At 34.7% G+C, this 13047-nt stretch overlaps 1 protein-coding gene across 6 annotated transcripts in view; it reads right to left on the bottom strand.

Moving 5' to 3' along the window:
- LOC122911597 (zinc finger protein 420) overlaps positions 1 to 13047 on the bottom strand; it is a 186268-nt gene that overhangs the window by 15332 nt on the left and 157889 nt on the right. Inside the window, exons 3-4 of one of the 6 annotated variants that reach the window (XM_044256433.1) lie at positions 12198 to 12286; positions 10593 to 10722 (exon numbers count right to left, since the gene is read on the bottom strand). The exons of 2 other annotated variants lie outside the window; for them this stretch is intronic. In XM_044256433.1, coding sequence (XP_044112368.1) covers positions 10593 to 10722; positions 12198 to 12206 — 139 coding nt within the window. In that variant the 5' untranslated portion in view covers positions 12207 to 12286. Of the gene's footprint in view, positions 1 to 3275; positions 3349 to 8517; positions 8659 to 10592; positions 10723 to 12197; positions 12287 to 13047 lie in introns of those variants that run through there. 3 more of the 6 variants (XM_044256435.1, XM_044256436.1, XM_044256437.1) reach the window with 3 other exon arrangements.

The raw sequence follows: 13047 nt of genomic DNA, 5'->3' as shown, positions 1-13047 counted from the left end.
CTACCAAGAACTGGAGAACTGCTGGGTGTGGGAAAATCCACACATCTGGTGTCAGAAGTGTTGTGTGAGTAGAATAGTTTTTTTGTTTTTTTTTTTTTCTTTTCTTTTTAGGACAGTAAATATAAACAGACTGAGAATAAATATGGATTAAGAAGACTGGAGCATAATTAATAAGATAGGTAGATAAAACTAACAGCATTTTATTATATTACAATAAGATTAGAAATTGGAGGGGTGCCTGGGTGGCTCAGTGGATTAAAGTCTCAGCCTTCGGCTCAGGTCATGACCTCAGGGTCCTGGGATGGAGCCCAGCATAGGGCTCTCTGCTCAGCAGGGAGCCTGCTTCCTCCTCCTTTCTGCCTGCCTCTCTGCCTACTTGTGATCTGTCAAATAAATAAATAAAATCTTAAAAAAACGAAGATTAGAAACTGTAAAAATAAAGCTAAAATATAATCCTAGAATTAATTTCTACATAATGTTTGTCATAAAAGGAAATAGCAATTAAACTTAAAATTTAGAACTAAATACCAAAAGAGCAACCTGGTGTGGAATCCTGATACTCAGATTATGTAACCACAGAAAACTTACAGTCTTAAATGCATTTATTAGAAAACAAGAAATAATTAAAAACAAAAGAATTAAGATTTCAACTCAAGAAGATGAAGAAACAAAACAAAAAAAGAATTAGCTAGCTAAAAATGAGAAAGTGAATAAGCCAGAGTTTATAAAGAATAGAAATGGCTAAAAGTTCATTCCTTCCTTCCAAATCAAGTAAACGATAGAAAAATATGACATGCTGGGAGAAAGAAATCAGATTGGTACAAACCCAAAACACTGAAAAGGAAAAAGAATAACATAAATCCCCAAAATTAAGAAAAGTGCTTATGAGAAAAACCTATATATAATTCAACAGTAAATTAGAAAAACTAGATGAAATGGATCAAATTAATACAAAATGATCCATGAAGAAAGAAAATCTGAGAATACAAAAAAAAAAAAGGAAAATCTGAGAATACATCAATAACCACATAAGAATTTTAAATGTGAATTCAATGTCTATGCTCCTAAAAGGCCATTGATACCAATGACTGATGGTATCACTGGTAAGATTATCCAAATCATTAAAGAATACACAATTCTAACCATACATAATTGTTGAACATAACAAAAATATGGAAATCCACCCAAGTCATTTTACATAGTTAACTGAAATAACAGACAATGAGAGCTCAGGAAAACTAAGTCAATCTCATGAATCAACATTAGTAGAATTTAAAAATCGACATTAGCAATGTAGAATCTAGCTATGTATTTAAGGACTAATACACCACAATTAAATAAGGTTTATCCCACAAATGCAGGAGTAATTCAACATCAGAAAATCTACTTGAGGAGTCCTGGGTGGCTCAGTTGGTTAAGCATCTGCCTATGGCTCAGGTCATGATCCCGAGGTCCTGGGATCAAGCCCTGCATCAGGCTCTCTGCTAGAAGGGGGTTGGCTTCTCCCTCTCCTTCTGCCCCTCATTAGCTCATGCTCACTCTCTCTCAATCTCAAATAAATAAAACCTTAAAAAAGAAAAGAAAATCTATGAGATCCTATATTAAAAACCCATAATAAGAATGGCTCTTCTTTCACCTAATTAATTAGAGTATTTACCAGAAACCTATAAAAACATAGTCAGTAAACATTAGTACTTCCAAGAAAGTCTGAAAAAATATAAGAATTGTTTTCAAATTATGAAATACTCAATCAGCTCCTATGGGTTACAGTTTTCAAAAACTGGTACAAATAGAAAAGGAAGAAATAAGACATATATAAAACTCAAGTTAGGGGCACCTGGGTGGCTCAGTGGGTTAAGCCGCTGCTTTCGGCTCAGGTCATGGTCTCAGGGTCCTGGGATCGAGTCCCGCATCGGGCACTCTGCTCAGCAGGGAGTCTGCTTCCTCCCCTCTCTCTCTCTCTACCTGCCTCTATGCCTACTTGTGATCTCTGTCAAATAAATAAATAAAATCTTTAAAAAAAAAAAACACTCAAGTTAACTATCTAGAAATCCAATATTACCCACTGGAAATTATTAGATATTTCTGTAAGATTATCATCAACTTACAGAAATCAACATTTTATTACCTGTATGTGTCTGTATTGTGCATGTATGTATTTATACTTGTATTTACCATTTAGAAAATATCATACAACAAAATATTCCTATGTATAGTATCAGTATTTATAAAGTACTGAGAAAATTGCTTACAAGAAATCCAAAAGATTTTTTAAGGAAAAAAAAAAGAAATTTATAAAGGACATAAAAAATAGATACAGCATGTTTAAAGGAGGATTCACAATTGTAAATATGTGAATGGTGCATCAGATTTACTGAAGACACCTTGAAATGCTGGCTAACCTGTGACATATATCTTTTTAAAAGTATTCCATGCATGAGGAGAAGGGAGTTGAGGGAAATTAGAAGGGGAGGTGAACCATGAGAGACTATGGACTCTGAAAAACAATCTGAGGGTTTTGAAGTGGGGGTGGTGGGAGGTTGGGGGAACTAGGTGGTGGGTACTAGAGAGGGCACGGATTGCATGGAGCACTGGGTGTGGTGCAAAAACAATGAATACTGTTATGCTGAAAAGAGAAAAAAAAAGTATTCCATGCTTTTAAAAAAAACTTAAAAAAAAAAAAAAGTAAAGAAGATCCAAAAGAGGCACAGTGAAGTGAGAAACTAGAGGTAAACATGCCCTGAAGTCACAGCTACCCTCATGACATTTGGTGACTTCAACTGCCACTTTAAATTTATCTTAATGGTTTGATAAAATCCAAGAGACAAAGCCATGGGCCCACAAAATGTCAGAGGTCAGCACTGAACCTCTTCATAAAAACAGAACTATTCAAGGCTTATAGTTCAAGGGAAAAAAATCCATGGGACCTCAAAGGAAATGACAAGAAACATTTCAATCTTGGTCTAGACTTGCAATGAAAATAAAGAAAAAAATAATTTACACAGGAGTCCACATGAATGTAAGAAGCAGCATTATTAGACCTGTTCTCTATAACTGAATGCTAAAAGATATATATAAAATAATGACTGAAATATATGAAATGTAAAATATAAAGTCAAAACCATGAGAAAGGAACTAAACAGAAGCAAGGAAAAAAAAGTAAGATCTCAGGGAGGAAGAAAATATCAAAGCTCTAGAAATAATATTATCAATTATACTAAAATCTTAAGAAAAAAACCTTAAAAGCAGCAAGAGAGAAAATACAGATTACTTACAAAAGGAACAATAATGAGACAGAAGGCAGACTTCTCAAGAGCACAATAGAAGCCAGAAGACAGTGGAATAATATCTTCAGAGTGCTGAGAAAAAAATAATTGTCAGTACAGAATTCTATACCCAGTTAAGTCATCAAGCAGGAATGAAAGTGAAACAAAAGTTAATTTGCAGTAACAAAAATAAAAACAGAGCGTTTACTAACAATAGGATTTGCCTAATGTATTTCATGACAAATAAAATGATCTCATCAGGAAGGTATAATAGAGGAGGAATAGTTTGCAAATAAAAGGATAATCAAGTGAGGGGCGCCTGGGTGATTCAGTGGGTTAAAGCCTCTGCCTTTGGCTCAGATCGTGATCCCAGGGTCCTGCGATCAAGTCCTGCATCAGCCTGCTTCCCCGACCCCCCCAACCCCCCTCCTGCTTCTCTGCCTACTTGTGATCTCTGTCTGTCAAATAAATAAATAATATTTTTTAAAAATTAAAAAAAAGATAATCAGCTGAATAAATCTATAAGCAAACTTTCATTATAAAACAAAAATAATGCCCATTTTGGGGGTTAAAAAGAAAACAGAATTGAAATACCAGACAACATATTAGATAGGAAAGATTAATCAAAGTTAAAGCATTCTAAGACTCTTCATATATCCTTTATATTGTTCTGGGACAAGGGAGATACTAACTTTAGTCTTTGTTAAGTATGTATTCCTTAAGTGGCACAAACAATAATAATAATGATTAAAGGACCCAAACAGGCACAAATACTCCTGAAATACTTAAACTCACCAGGAATCACAGGTATGTAGTGTTTGTATTGTAAAAGTACAGATAAAGAGTGTACATTGAGGGTAGGCTCCTGGTAAGAATTCTGTGACAATGATGCTATTGTGACATAAGAGATGTCACTATCTCATCTCCTTATAGAACCTTAACTCCATATCACAACAGCTTCCAATTTATTTCAAGGTAGACACAGTCCTTTCTATTTTTCAACTGGTTGCCTTGAACTCCCAGGTGTGAGAGTGGGGCAAATGATTCATTCAAGATTTCTATTTTCCTGTGTTGTTAATTTTAGCTATTCTGACCGGTGTGATGTAATATCTCTTTGTAGTTTTGTGTTTTCTTGATGATGAGTGATGTTGAGCATCTTTTCATGTGTCTGCTAGCCATCTGTATGTCTTCTTTGGAAAAATGTCTATTCATGTCTTATTGCCCATTTTTTAACTGGATTATTTGGTTTTTGGGTGTTGATTTTGGTAAGTTCTTTATATATTTTGGACATAACCCCTTATCAGGTATGTCATTTGCAAATATCTTCTCCCATTTGTAGGCTGCCTTTTAGTTTTGTTGATTGTTTCCTACACTGTACAGAAGGTTTGTATTCTGATACAGTCCCAACAGCTTATTCTTGCTTTTGTTTCCCTTGCCTCAGGAGACATATCTACTAAGAAGTTGCTATAGCTGATGTCAAAGAGGTTATTGCCTATGTTTGCCTTCAGGACTTTAATGGTTTCCAGTCTCACATTTAGGTCTTTAATCAATTTTGAATTTATTTTTGTGTACGGTGTAAGGAAGTGGTCTAGTTTCATTCTTTTGCATGTTGCTGTCCAGTTTTCCCAACAGCAGGTGTTGGCGAGGATGTGGAGAAAGGGGAATGCTCATGCACTGTTGGTGGGGATACAAATGGGTGCATCCACTGTGGAAAACCTATAGAAGTTCCTCAGAAAGTTAAAAATACAACTACCCTATGATCCAGTAACTGCACTACTAGGTACTTACCCATAAGATACAAAAATATTGATCCAAAGGGATACATGCACCCCTTATTTATTTATTTGACAGAGATTGAGAGAGAGAGATCACAAGCAGGTAGAGAGGCAGGCGGGTTGGAGTGGGAAGCAGGCTCTCTGCTGAGTAGATAGCCCGATGTAGTGCTTGATCACAGGACCCTGGGATCATGACCTGAGCTGAAAGCAGAGGCTTTAACCCACTGAACCACCCAGGCGCCCCACACACCCTATTTATAGCAGCTTACCAACAATAGCCAAATTATGGAAACAGCCCCAATGTCCATCAACAGATGAACAGATAAAGATGTGGTGTGTGTACATATATATACATACATATATATATTATATATATATATGGAATATTACTCAGCCATCAAATAGAATGAAATGTTGCCATTTGCAGTGATATGGATGGAACTAAAGTGTATTATTCTGAGCAAAACAAGTCAGTCAGAGAAAGACAAATACCATATGATTTCACTCATATGTAGATTTTAAGGAGCAAATGAACATAGTAGGGGGAAGAAAGAGAGGCAAACCAAGAAACAAACTCTTAACCATACAGAACAAATTGATGGCTTCTGAAGGGGAGGTGGGCAGGGGGATGGGTTAAATAGGTGGTGGGTATTAAGGAGGAGATTTGTTGTGATAAGCCCTGTGTTCTATGGGGGTGATGAATCACTAAATTCTACACCTGGAACTAGTGTTGCACTGTATTTAAATAAAAACTTGGAAATAAAAAAGACTTCTGTAAAGCAGTATGCAAATACATATATGGATTGAATGAGTGTCTTCATATTAATTAATCCACTTAATAATTAATAAAAGTCCATTTTCATTAAATGCATATATTTTTCAAACATCACTGCAATTAATAAAAACTACAAAACTGTACTTGCATTAAAAGCAATACAGTATATGTGATAAAAAATTAAAGATAACCACTAAAGATATATAAATAGTCTATGTCTTCCAAATTAAACAAGGGGAAAAATAGAATTAACAAAAAAAACCCCAAAGCTGAATCCATCTTGATTAAGAAATAAAAAAGAAAGCACAGAAGATTAAAAGAGTAAACAAATAGACAAAAAAATAAAAATAAAAATAAATAAATAAATATTGCCTGGAAAAATAATCCAGGCAATAGCAATTAAATGGAGTGAACCTTCAAATAAAAAAATAAATTCTCAGATAATATACTATAGTGCTTACCAAACATGTCTGAACATTTGAACTACCTAAGAAGTTTCATGATATATTTGTGTCCCATGCCCAGAGACTGTAATTTAATTGGTCTGGAGTGTGTAAAGGGATCTGAAATTTTTAAAAGAACCCAGCTATGCATACAAATTTGGAAATCACTTCCACATTTTTTTAAAAAAAAGTGGTTATGTCAATTGATACTGCCATCAATAAGGTATGGATCACTTAAAAAACAAAACAAAACAAAGCAACAGATTTGTTCAAATATAATTCATATACCTACAGTGCATTCATTTAAAGTATACAATTAAATAAGTTTTAGTATATTCACAGAATTCTGCAACAATCACCACAATCTAATTTTATATTTTTATCACTTCAAAAAAAAAGAAAAAACCTTGTACCTATTAGTAGTCATTTCCAATTTCCCTACTCTCATTCTCCATTCACCTTTACCTCCTACCCGAAATGCACTTGCAACCACTAATCTACTTTCTATCTCTATAGATGATCTGTTGTAGACATTTCATAAAAATAGAATCATGTAATATATAGCCTTTGTATCTGGCTTCTTTCACTTAGCATGTTTTCAAGGTTCATCCATGTTGTAGCATGTATCAGTACTCCTTTTTATTGCTGAATAATATTCCATCTTAAGAATAAACCAAATTTTATTCATCCTTTCATCAGCTGGTGGACATTTGGGTTATTTCCACATTTTGGCTACTGTATTGCTAAATAATTATCCATTGTAAAATGATACCAAATTTTATTCCTTTATTCATCAGTCAACAGACATTTGGGTCATTTTCACTTTTTGGCTATTGTGAAAATGAAGATTGTAGCATTTCTGCCACCAAAAGTTGTAAACACTTGGTACTACCACTTAAGTTTTTGCCCCTCCAGGCTATGTGAAATCATTATCTGACTAGGGCTTTAATTTGCATTTCCTGATTGCTAATGAGGTTGAACACATTTTCATGTCTGTTGGTTATTTGTATTTCCCTTTATTTTAACATAATGATAATCAGATATACCACTTGTAAATATTGTCTTCCATTCAGTAGGTTGTCTTTTCATATTATCCATGGGTGTCCTTTGGTGTACAAAAGCTTTTTATTTTGATGTCGTCCCAATAGTCTATTTTTGCTTTTGTGTCCCTTCCTGAGGAGACATATTCATAAATATGTTGGTAAAAGTGATGTCCAAGAGATTATTGCCTATGTATTCTTTTAGTTCTATGATTTCAGGTCTTAATCCATTTTAAGTTTATTTTTGTGTATGGTATAAGAAAGTGCTATAGTTTTCCTTCTTTTGCATGTAGCTGTCCAGTTTTTCCAGAACCATATTCAAAAGACTCTCTTTTCCCCAACTGAATCTTCTTGCTGCCTTTGCTGTAGATTAATTAATGATGTATGTGTGGGTTTATTTCTGGGATCTCTGTTCCACTGATCTATGTGTCTACTTTGTGCCAGTACATACTGTTTTGTTTACTAAAACTTTGTAGTATATTTTGAAATCTGAAATTGCTATACCTCCAGCTTTGTTCTTTTCTCAAGATTGTTTTGCCTATTCAGGGTCTTTCGTGATTCCATATATATTTTAGGATTTGTTATATTTGTTTCAGTTTTGTGAAAAATGCCATTGGTATTTTGTTAGGCATTGCACTGAATCTATGGTTTGCTTTGGGTAGTATGGACATGGACATTTCACAATTATTAATTTTTCCAATTCAGCAGGGAATATCCTTCCATTTCTGTTGTCTTGAATTTCTTTCATCAATGTTTTATAGTTTTCAGAGCATAAGTCATTCACTTCCTTAATTTATATCCTTTTCCTCACTGCCTATGCATGTCTATTACCCAATTCTTCAAAAAAATTATTTACCTTTTTCTCATTCTATAAAAGCTTTTTATATCCTAGGTATTAATTTTACTGTTGTCAACATGAATTGCAAATATCTTCACCCAGTATCTTTTACTTTATGTCTTTTTATAAAGAAAACAATTTTCATGCAAATTTATCAATCTATTACTGATTATTATTTTTTAAAAATCTAACCAGAACCTTTAGAAATGTTCTATCTGGTTCTCTTTCAAATTTATGAAAATCTCATTGCTTGTCATTTTTGTTATTTCACTTATTTCTTAAAACATTTCACCAACATTTCACATTTATATCTAATAATGCCAATAAGCCAAATCATTTGCTATGTAATCTATTGTTTCTTTACCTTATCTATCACTCACCTATGACCTGTTTCCTTGTGGGTTTGATGATCTTTGAGACCTCCTCTTTTGTTGATCTTAATTTTGGGGAATTCTAAAGCCCTCTTACTTTCCTTCAGAGAGGATGTGCATTTTCTTTGGCCAGAAGTCAGAGGGCCCCACCTCAAAAAAAAAAAAAAAAAATTTGGACTCCTTTTCTGAAGTTGTTTAACTATATTTATTTCTTATTACTCTATCACTCACTCTTTAATTATGTTTTTTGTTCCTCCTAAGTTAACACCTACCCCAAGCTCTTTACACTTTACACTCCATCTGCTGCAATACCATTCCCCCATAGACTGGCCTGACTCATACCCTTTTATCAGTCAAGTCTTCCCTCAAACATTACCTCTTTAGAGAGGTTTTTGAAAATTTTCCTACCTAAGGGTCCTGGGTGGCTCAGTCAGTTAAGCATCTGATTCTTGTTTTCGTCTCAGATCATGATCTCAAGGTTTTGAGACTGAGCCCCATATCAGACTCCACATATAGCAGGGAGTCTGCTTGATATTCTTTCTCTCCCTCCTCCTCTGTCCCTCCACCCCCACTGCTGGTGCTTTCCCTCTCTCAAAAAGAATTAAAAAAAATAATCTACCTATAAAATAGCCCACCCATACTCACCAGTTAGTTCATTTGCCTATGAACTAATTTTTATCTTTACCTTTATTCATATTCTTTATTACTACTTGCAACTGTTATATTTACTAAATAAATGCATATATGTATATATATAGGCACACAAATACACATATATTTTTATTTCCTTGTTTACTTTTTATTTCTCCTATGAGAATGCAGCAGAATATGAACCTTATCTAGATCATCATTTCTCCAGTGCCTACTACAGTTCTTGGCAAAGAATAGGCTCTTAGTAAATGTATTTCGAATGAATGAGTACATTTTAAAGAAGGAGAATATGATATAAGTCTAAATTTTTAAAAAATCTAGAATGGAACAGATTCCCAAGTTCAAATAAAAGGGTTGTTTTCACTGGAGGAAAGGAAAAGGTCCTCCTTTGGCAGTGGGAAGGATTACCATAAAAGACCAAAAGGGAAAAGTAGGGATTAGGTGGGATTCTTTAGAGAGATTGTGCTGAAAAGCTCTTCCTTTTCTTTTCAAGTGAGAAATTTTTTTTCCACATGACCTGGGCTCTGAAAGGCAGTGTACCAACCAATAACTTCATAAAGAGTGAATGGGCAAGAGACAGTTATATTCCAGGGACTTAAAGAATCCAAAGAAAGTGATCATTTAGGTTGGAAAATCACTTGTGTGTCTCTTGTCTACAGGAAAAAAAACAATTAACTTTCTTAGACAATCATATATTCTTCCTGAGCTCTTTTCCAATAGAAGGTGGTTCTGGCACATTCATTTAATGTAAAATACAAAGTTCTTAAAATGTAGTATTAGATTATAAAACACAAATAAGAGAATGTATTTGTTGTAATGGACTGTGTTGACCTGACTTGATCTACCCTATTACTATGTAAATAATATAAGCTCTTCTATTAGAAAAACCATACATTTCTGCACCTATTTTTTTTTTAAAGATTTTATTTATTTATTTGTCAGAGAGAGATCACAAGTAGGCAGAGAGGCAGGCAGAGAGAGAGAGGAGGAAGTAGGCTCCCTGCTGAGCAGAGAGCCCGATGCGGGACTCGATCCCTGGACCCTGAGATCATGACCTGAGCCGAAGGCAGCGGCTTAACCCACTGAGCCACCCAGGCGCCCCTCTGCACCTATTTTTTAAAAAATATTTTGAGTTCCTTTAGCAGATCTACACTGTAACAATGGATAGTCTGTTTTTAATATTTCAAGTGTCCCAGAATTCAAATCTAGCTCCTTGATAATCGAGGAAGACAGGAAGGCAAACAGACAGAAGATAGATAAATTATACTTGCAGAATGGAGAAGCCACATGTGCCCTCTGAAATACTACTATTTCTAGTAATTTAAAACCATTCTTTTGAGAATAGTAAGAGGCAATTCAGTTAATTACTTAAAAACAGAGAAAGCAGCCATTCCAAAGGTAAATCCTGAAATACTAGGGGTACATTTCCTTACCTACTAGTGACACCAAGTTACTATAGTTCTCCAACATCACATCTCTATACAAATCCCTTTGAGCAGAGTCCAGGTATTCCCACTCTTCCTGAGAGAAGTCAATGGCAACATCCCTGAACATCACTGATCTCTGAAACAACAAATATAATACTAGTTGTAGAAATAAAGAAAATATTTTTTCAATGGAGGGGAGATGATGGGGGAGCTCTCCACAAGGAGGCAATGGAGAAAACAGCAAAAAGCCACTGACATAAATAAGACACTAAAGATATCATAGCTTCTGGTGTGCCAACACATTCCTCTTTATTCCTGTTGCTGTAGATATTTCCTGTATATAGAACATCTCATTATACAGATATGTCTGGAACTTAAATAAAGAAGATATAATGTCCCAATTAAAAGAAAAAGCACACATAGGCATCCTGTATAATACTCTATTACTCGCTCTTTAATTATGCTTGTATCTTGTATATCATTCTCTCTTATTCTCTAAGATGTAAGAAAAATAACTGGGGAAGTTTTTCTGAAAAATCTTATAAAATCTGTACCTTGTAAGATTTGTATAGTTAAAGAATTTATTGAAATCTCAGTTCATCATAATATCAGACAGAATACATCATAAGCATTTTCCTTACCAATAATTTAGAATATGTTTTTAATAGGCTGCAAAATAGCTTCATATAATGTATATGTCTGACTTACTAAGTGTGCATATTTGAACATTTTAGGTTACATAAAAATCTCAAAAGCCAGGAGCCCATTTTGGGAGTTTATAATTTTCAACAACTTTTGCATGTGAATTATAATCTTTCTTGTTACTATTTATCACTTAAAAATGTACCCTTCCCTTGTTCTAAGCAACAAAGAGATAAAAAGATAATCTAAACTTATGCATACAAGATTAACTCATAATGGTGATTCTCACAATGATCTATATTATTGCTTTATGTCAATTATGGATTCCCAGGGAAGATCCCTGATCTCTCTCGGTCTCTAATCATGTTCCTAACCAATCTTAACAGCTCACAGAACATAAGCTCTTGCCAGGTGTGGAGACAGAGTCCAGTCAAAACTAATGATACTGCCTAACCAAGAAAAGTTCAGTTTTCTCATATGTGGAGTGATTTAACAAACTTCTCTATCTTATAAAATCATGGAATCTGCTTCTGTCATAACAGTGCTCTTAGTCTGAGATGCTCAAACTATTTTTGAATAATTATGTAAATATAGGTTAGATTAGAAAGACAAACTTCAGGAAGATCCTTATCACTTACAAGAATGAAATGCTGGGGACCACTTTTTTTTTTTTAAATTTTAAAGATTTTATTTATTTATTTGTCAGGAAGAGAGAGCAAGTGCACAAGCAGGCAAAGGCGGAGAGGAGCAAGGAGCCCAGTGCGGGACTGAATCCCAGGACCCACGGATCATGACCTGAGCCAAAGGCAGCGGCTTAACAGACTGAGCCACCCAGGCGTCCCTGGGGACCACACTCTTGAGCGGGATTGGTTAGGAAGGAAATTTCAGAAATGAGAAATGCAAACTTACACATACTCTGTAAAAAAAAAAGTGACTGCTTAAAGAGAGCACAAAAAAACACCAATTTACCTGAGCCATGGTTTTTAGCGCTGCAAGAAATGATCAATCCTCCTCTGGATTCCTAGCTTAGAGAAGCACAGAGTCTGGAAAAGGCAGAGCTGGAGAGAAGAAAATAGAACCATGAGACCATGCTTTTTGCAAAGCTCCAATAAGTAAGTTAGAATTATCTTTCTTGCTCTCTTCTTCCTGTCTCTAGCTCCTGTCACCAAAAGATACTCTATGGGAGACATACAGGTGGTGGTTATTACCCTGATCAAACTCAATACTCTCTATATACAAAACAATAATATTTAGAACAACTTCTCTAACATTTCTGAAATAAAATATATAGAAAATATGACACATTTATATATATTATGCCAAAAATGGAGATAATGATCAACTGTTACATAAATTAAAAGGCACAACTAAACACACTTTACAACTACTTGAACAAATTTAGATTTATAAGATGACAATATTCAGGAAGGCATTTTTTTTAAGTGCTATGTTTTGTTTTTTAAGATTTTATTTATTTATTTATTTATTTGACAGACAGAGATCACAAGTAGGCAGAGCAGCAGGCAGAGAGAGAGGGGGAAGCAGGCTCCCCGCTGAGCAGAGAGCCCGATATGGGGCTCGATCCCAGGACTCCGGGACCACGACCCGAGCCAAAGGCAGAGGCTCAACCCACTGAGCCACCCAGGTGCTATGTTTTAAATTTTAATCCCAGATTAGTTAATATACAGTGTTATATTAGTTTCATGTGTACAATATACTGATTAGATAATTTTATATGTTACTCAGTGCTCATCATGGTAAGTGTACTCTTAATCCTCTTCACCTATTTTACACATAATCCCACCCACCTCCCCTCTAG

The sequence above is a fragment of the Neovison vison genome, chromosome 7, assembly GCF_020171115.1.
Source record: "Neovison vison isolate M4711 chromosome 7, ASM_NN_V1, whole genome shotgun sequence".
Classification (NCBI taxonomy): Eukaryota; Metazoa; Chordata; class Mammalia; order Carnivora; family Mustelidae; genus Neogale; species Neogale vison.
This window is presented reverse-complemented; position numbering and strand designations above follow the sequence as displayed.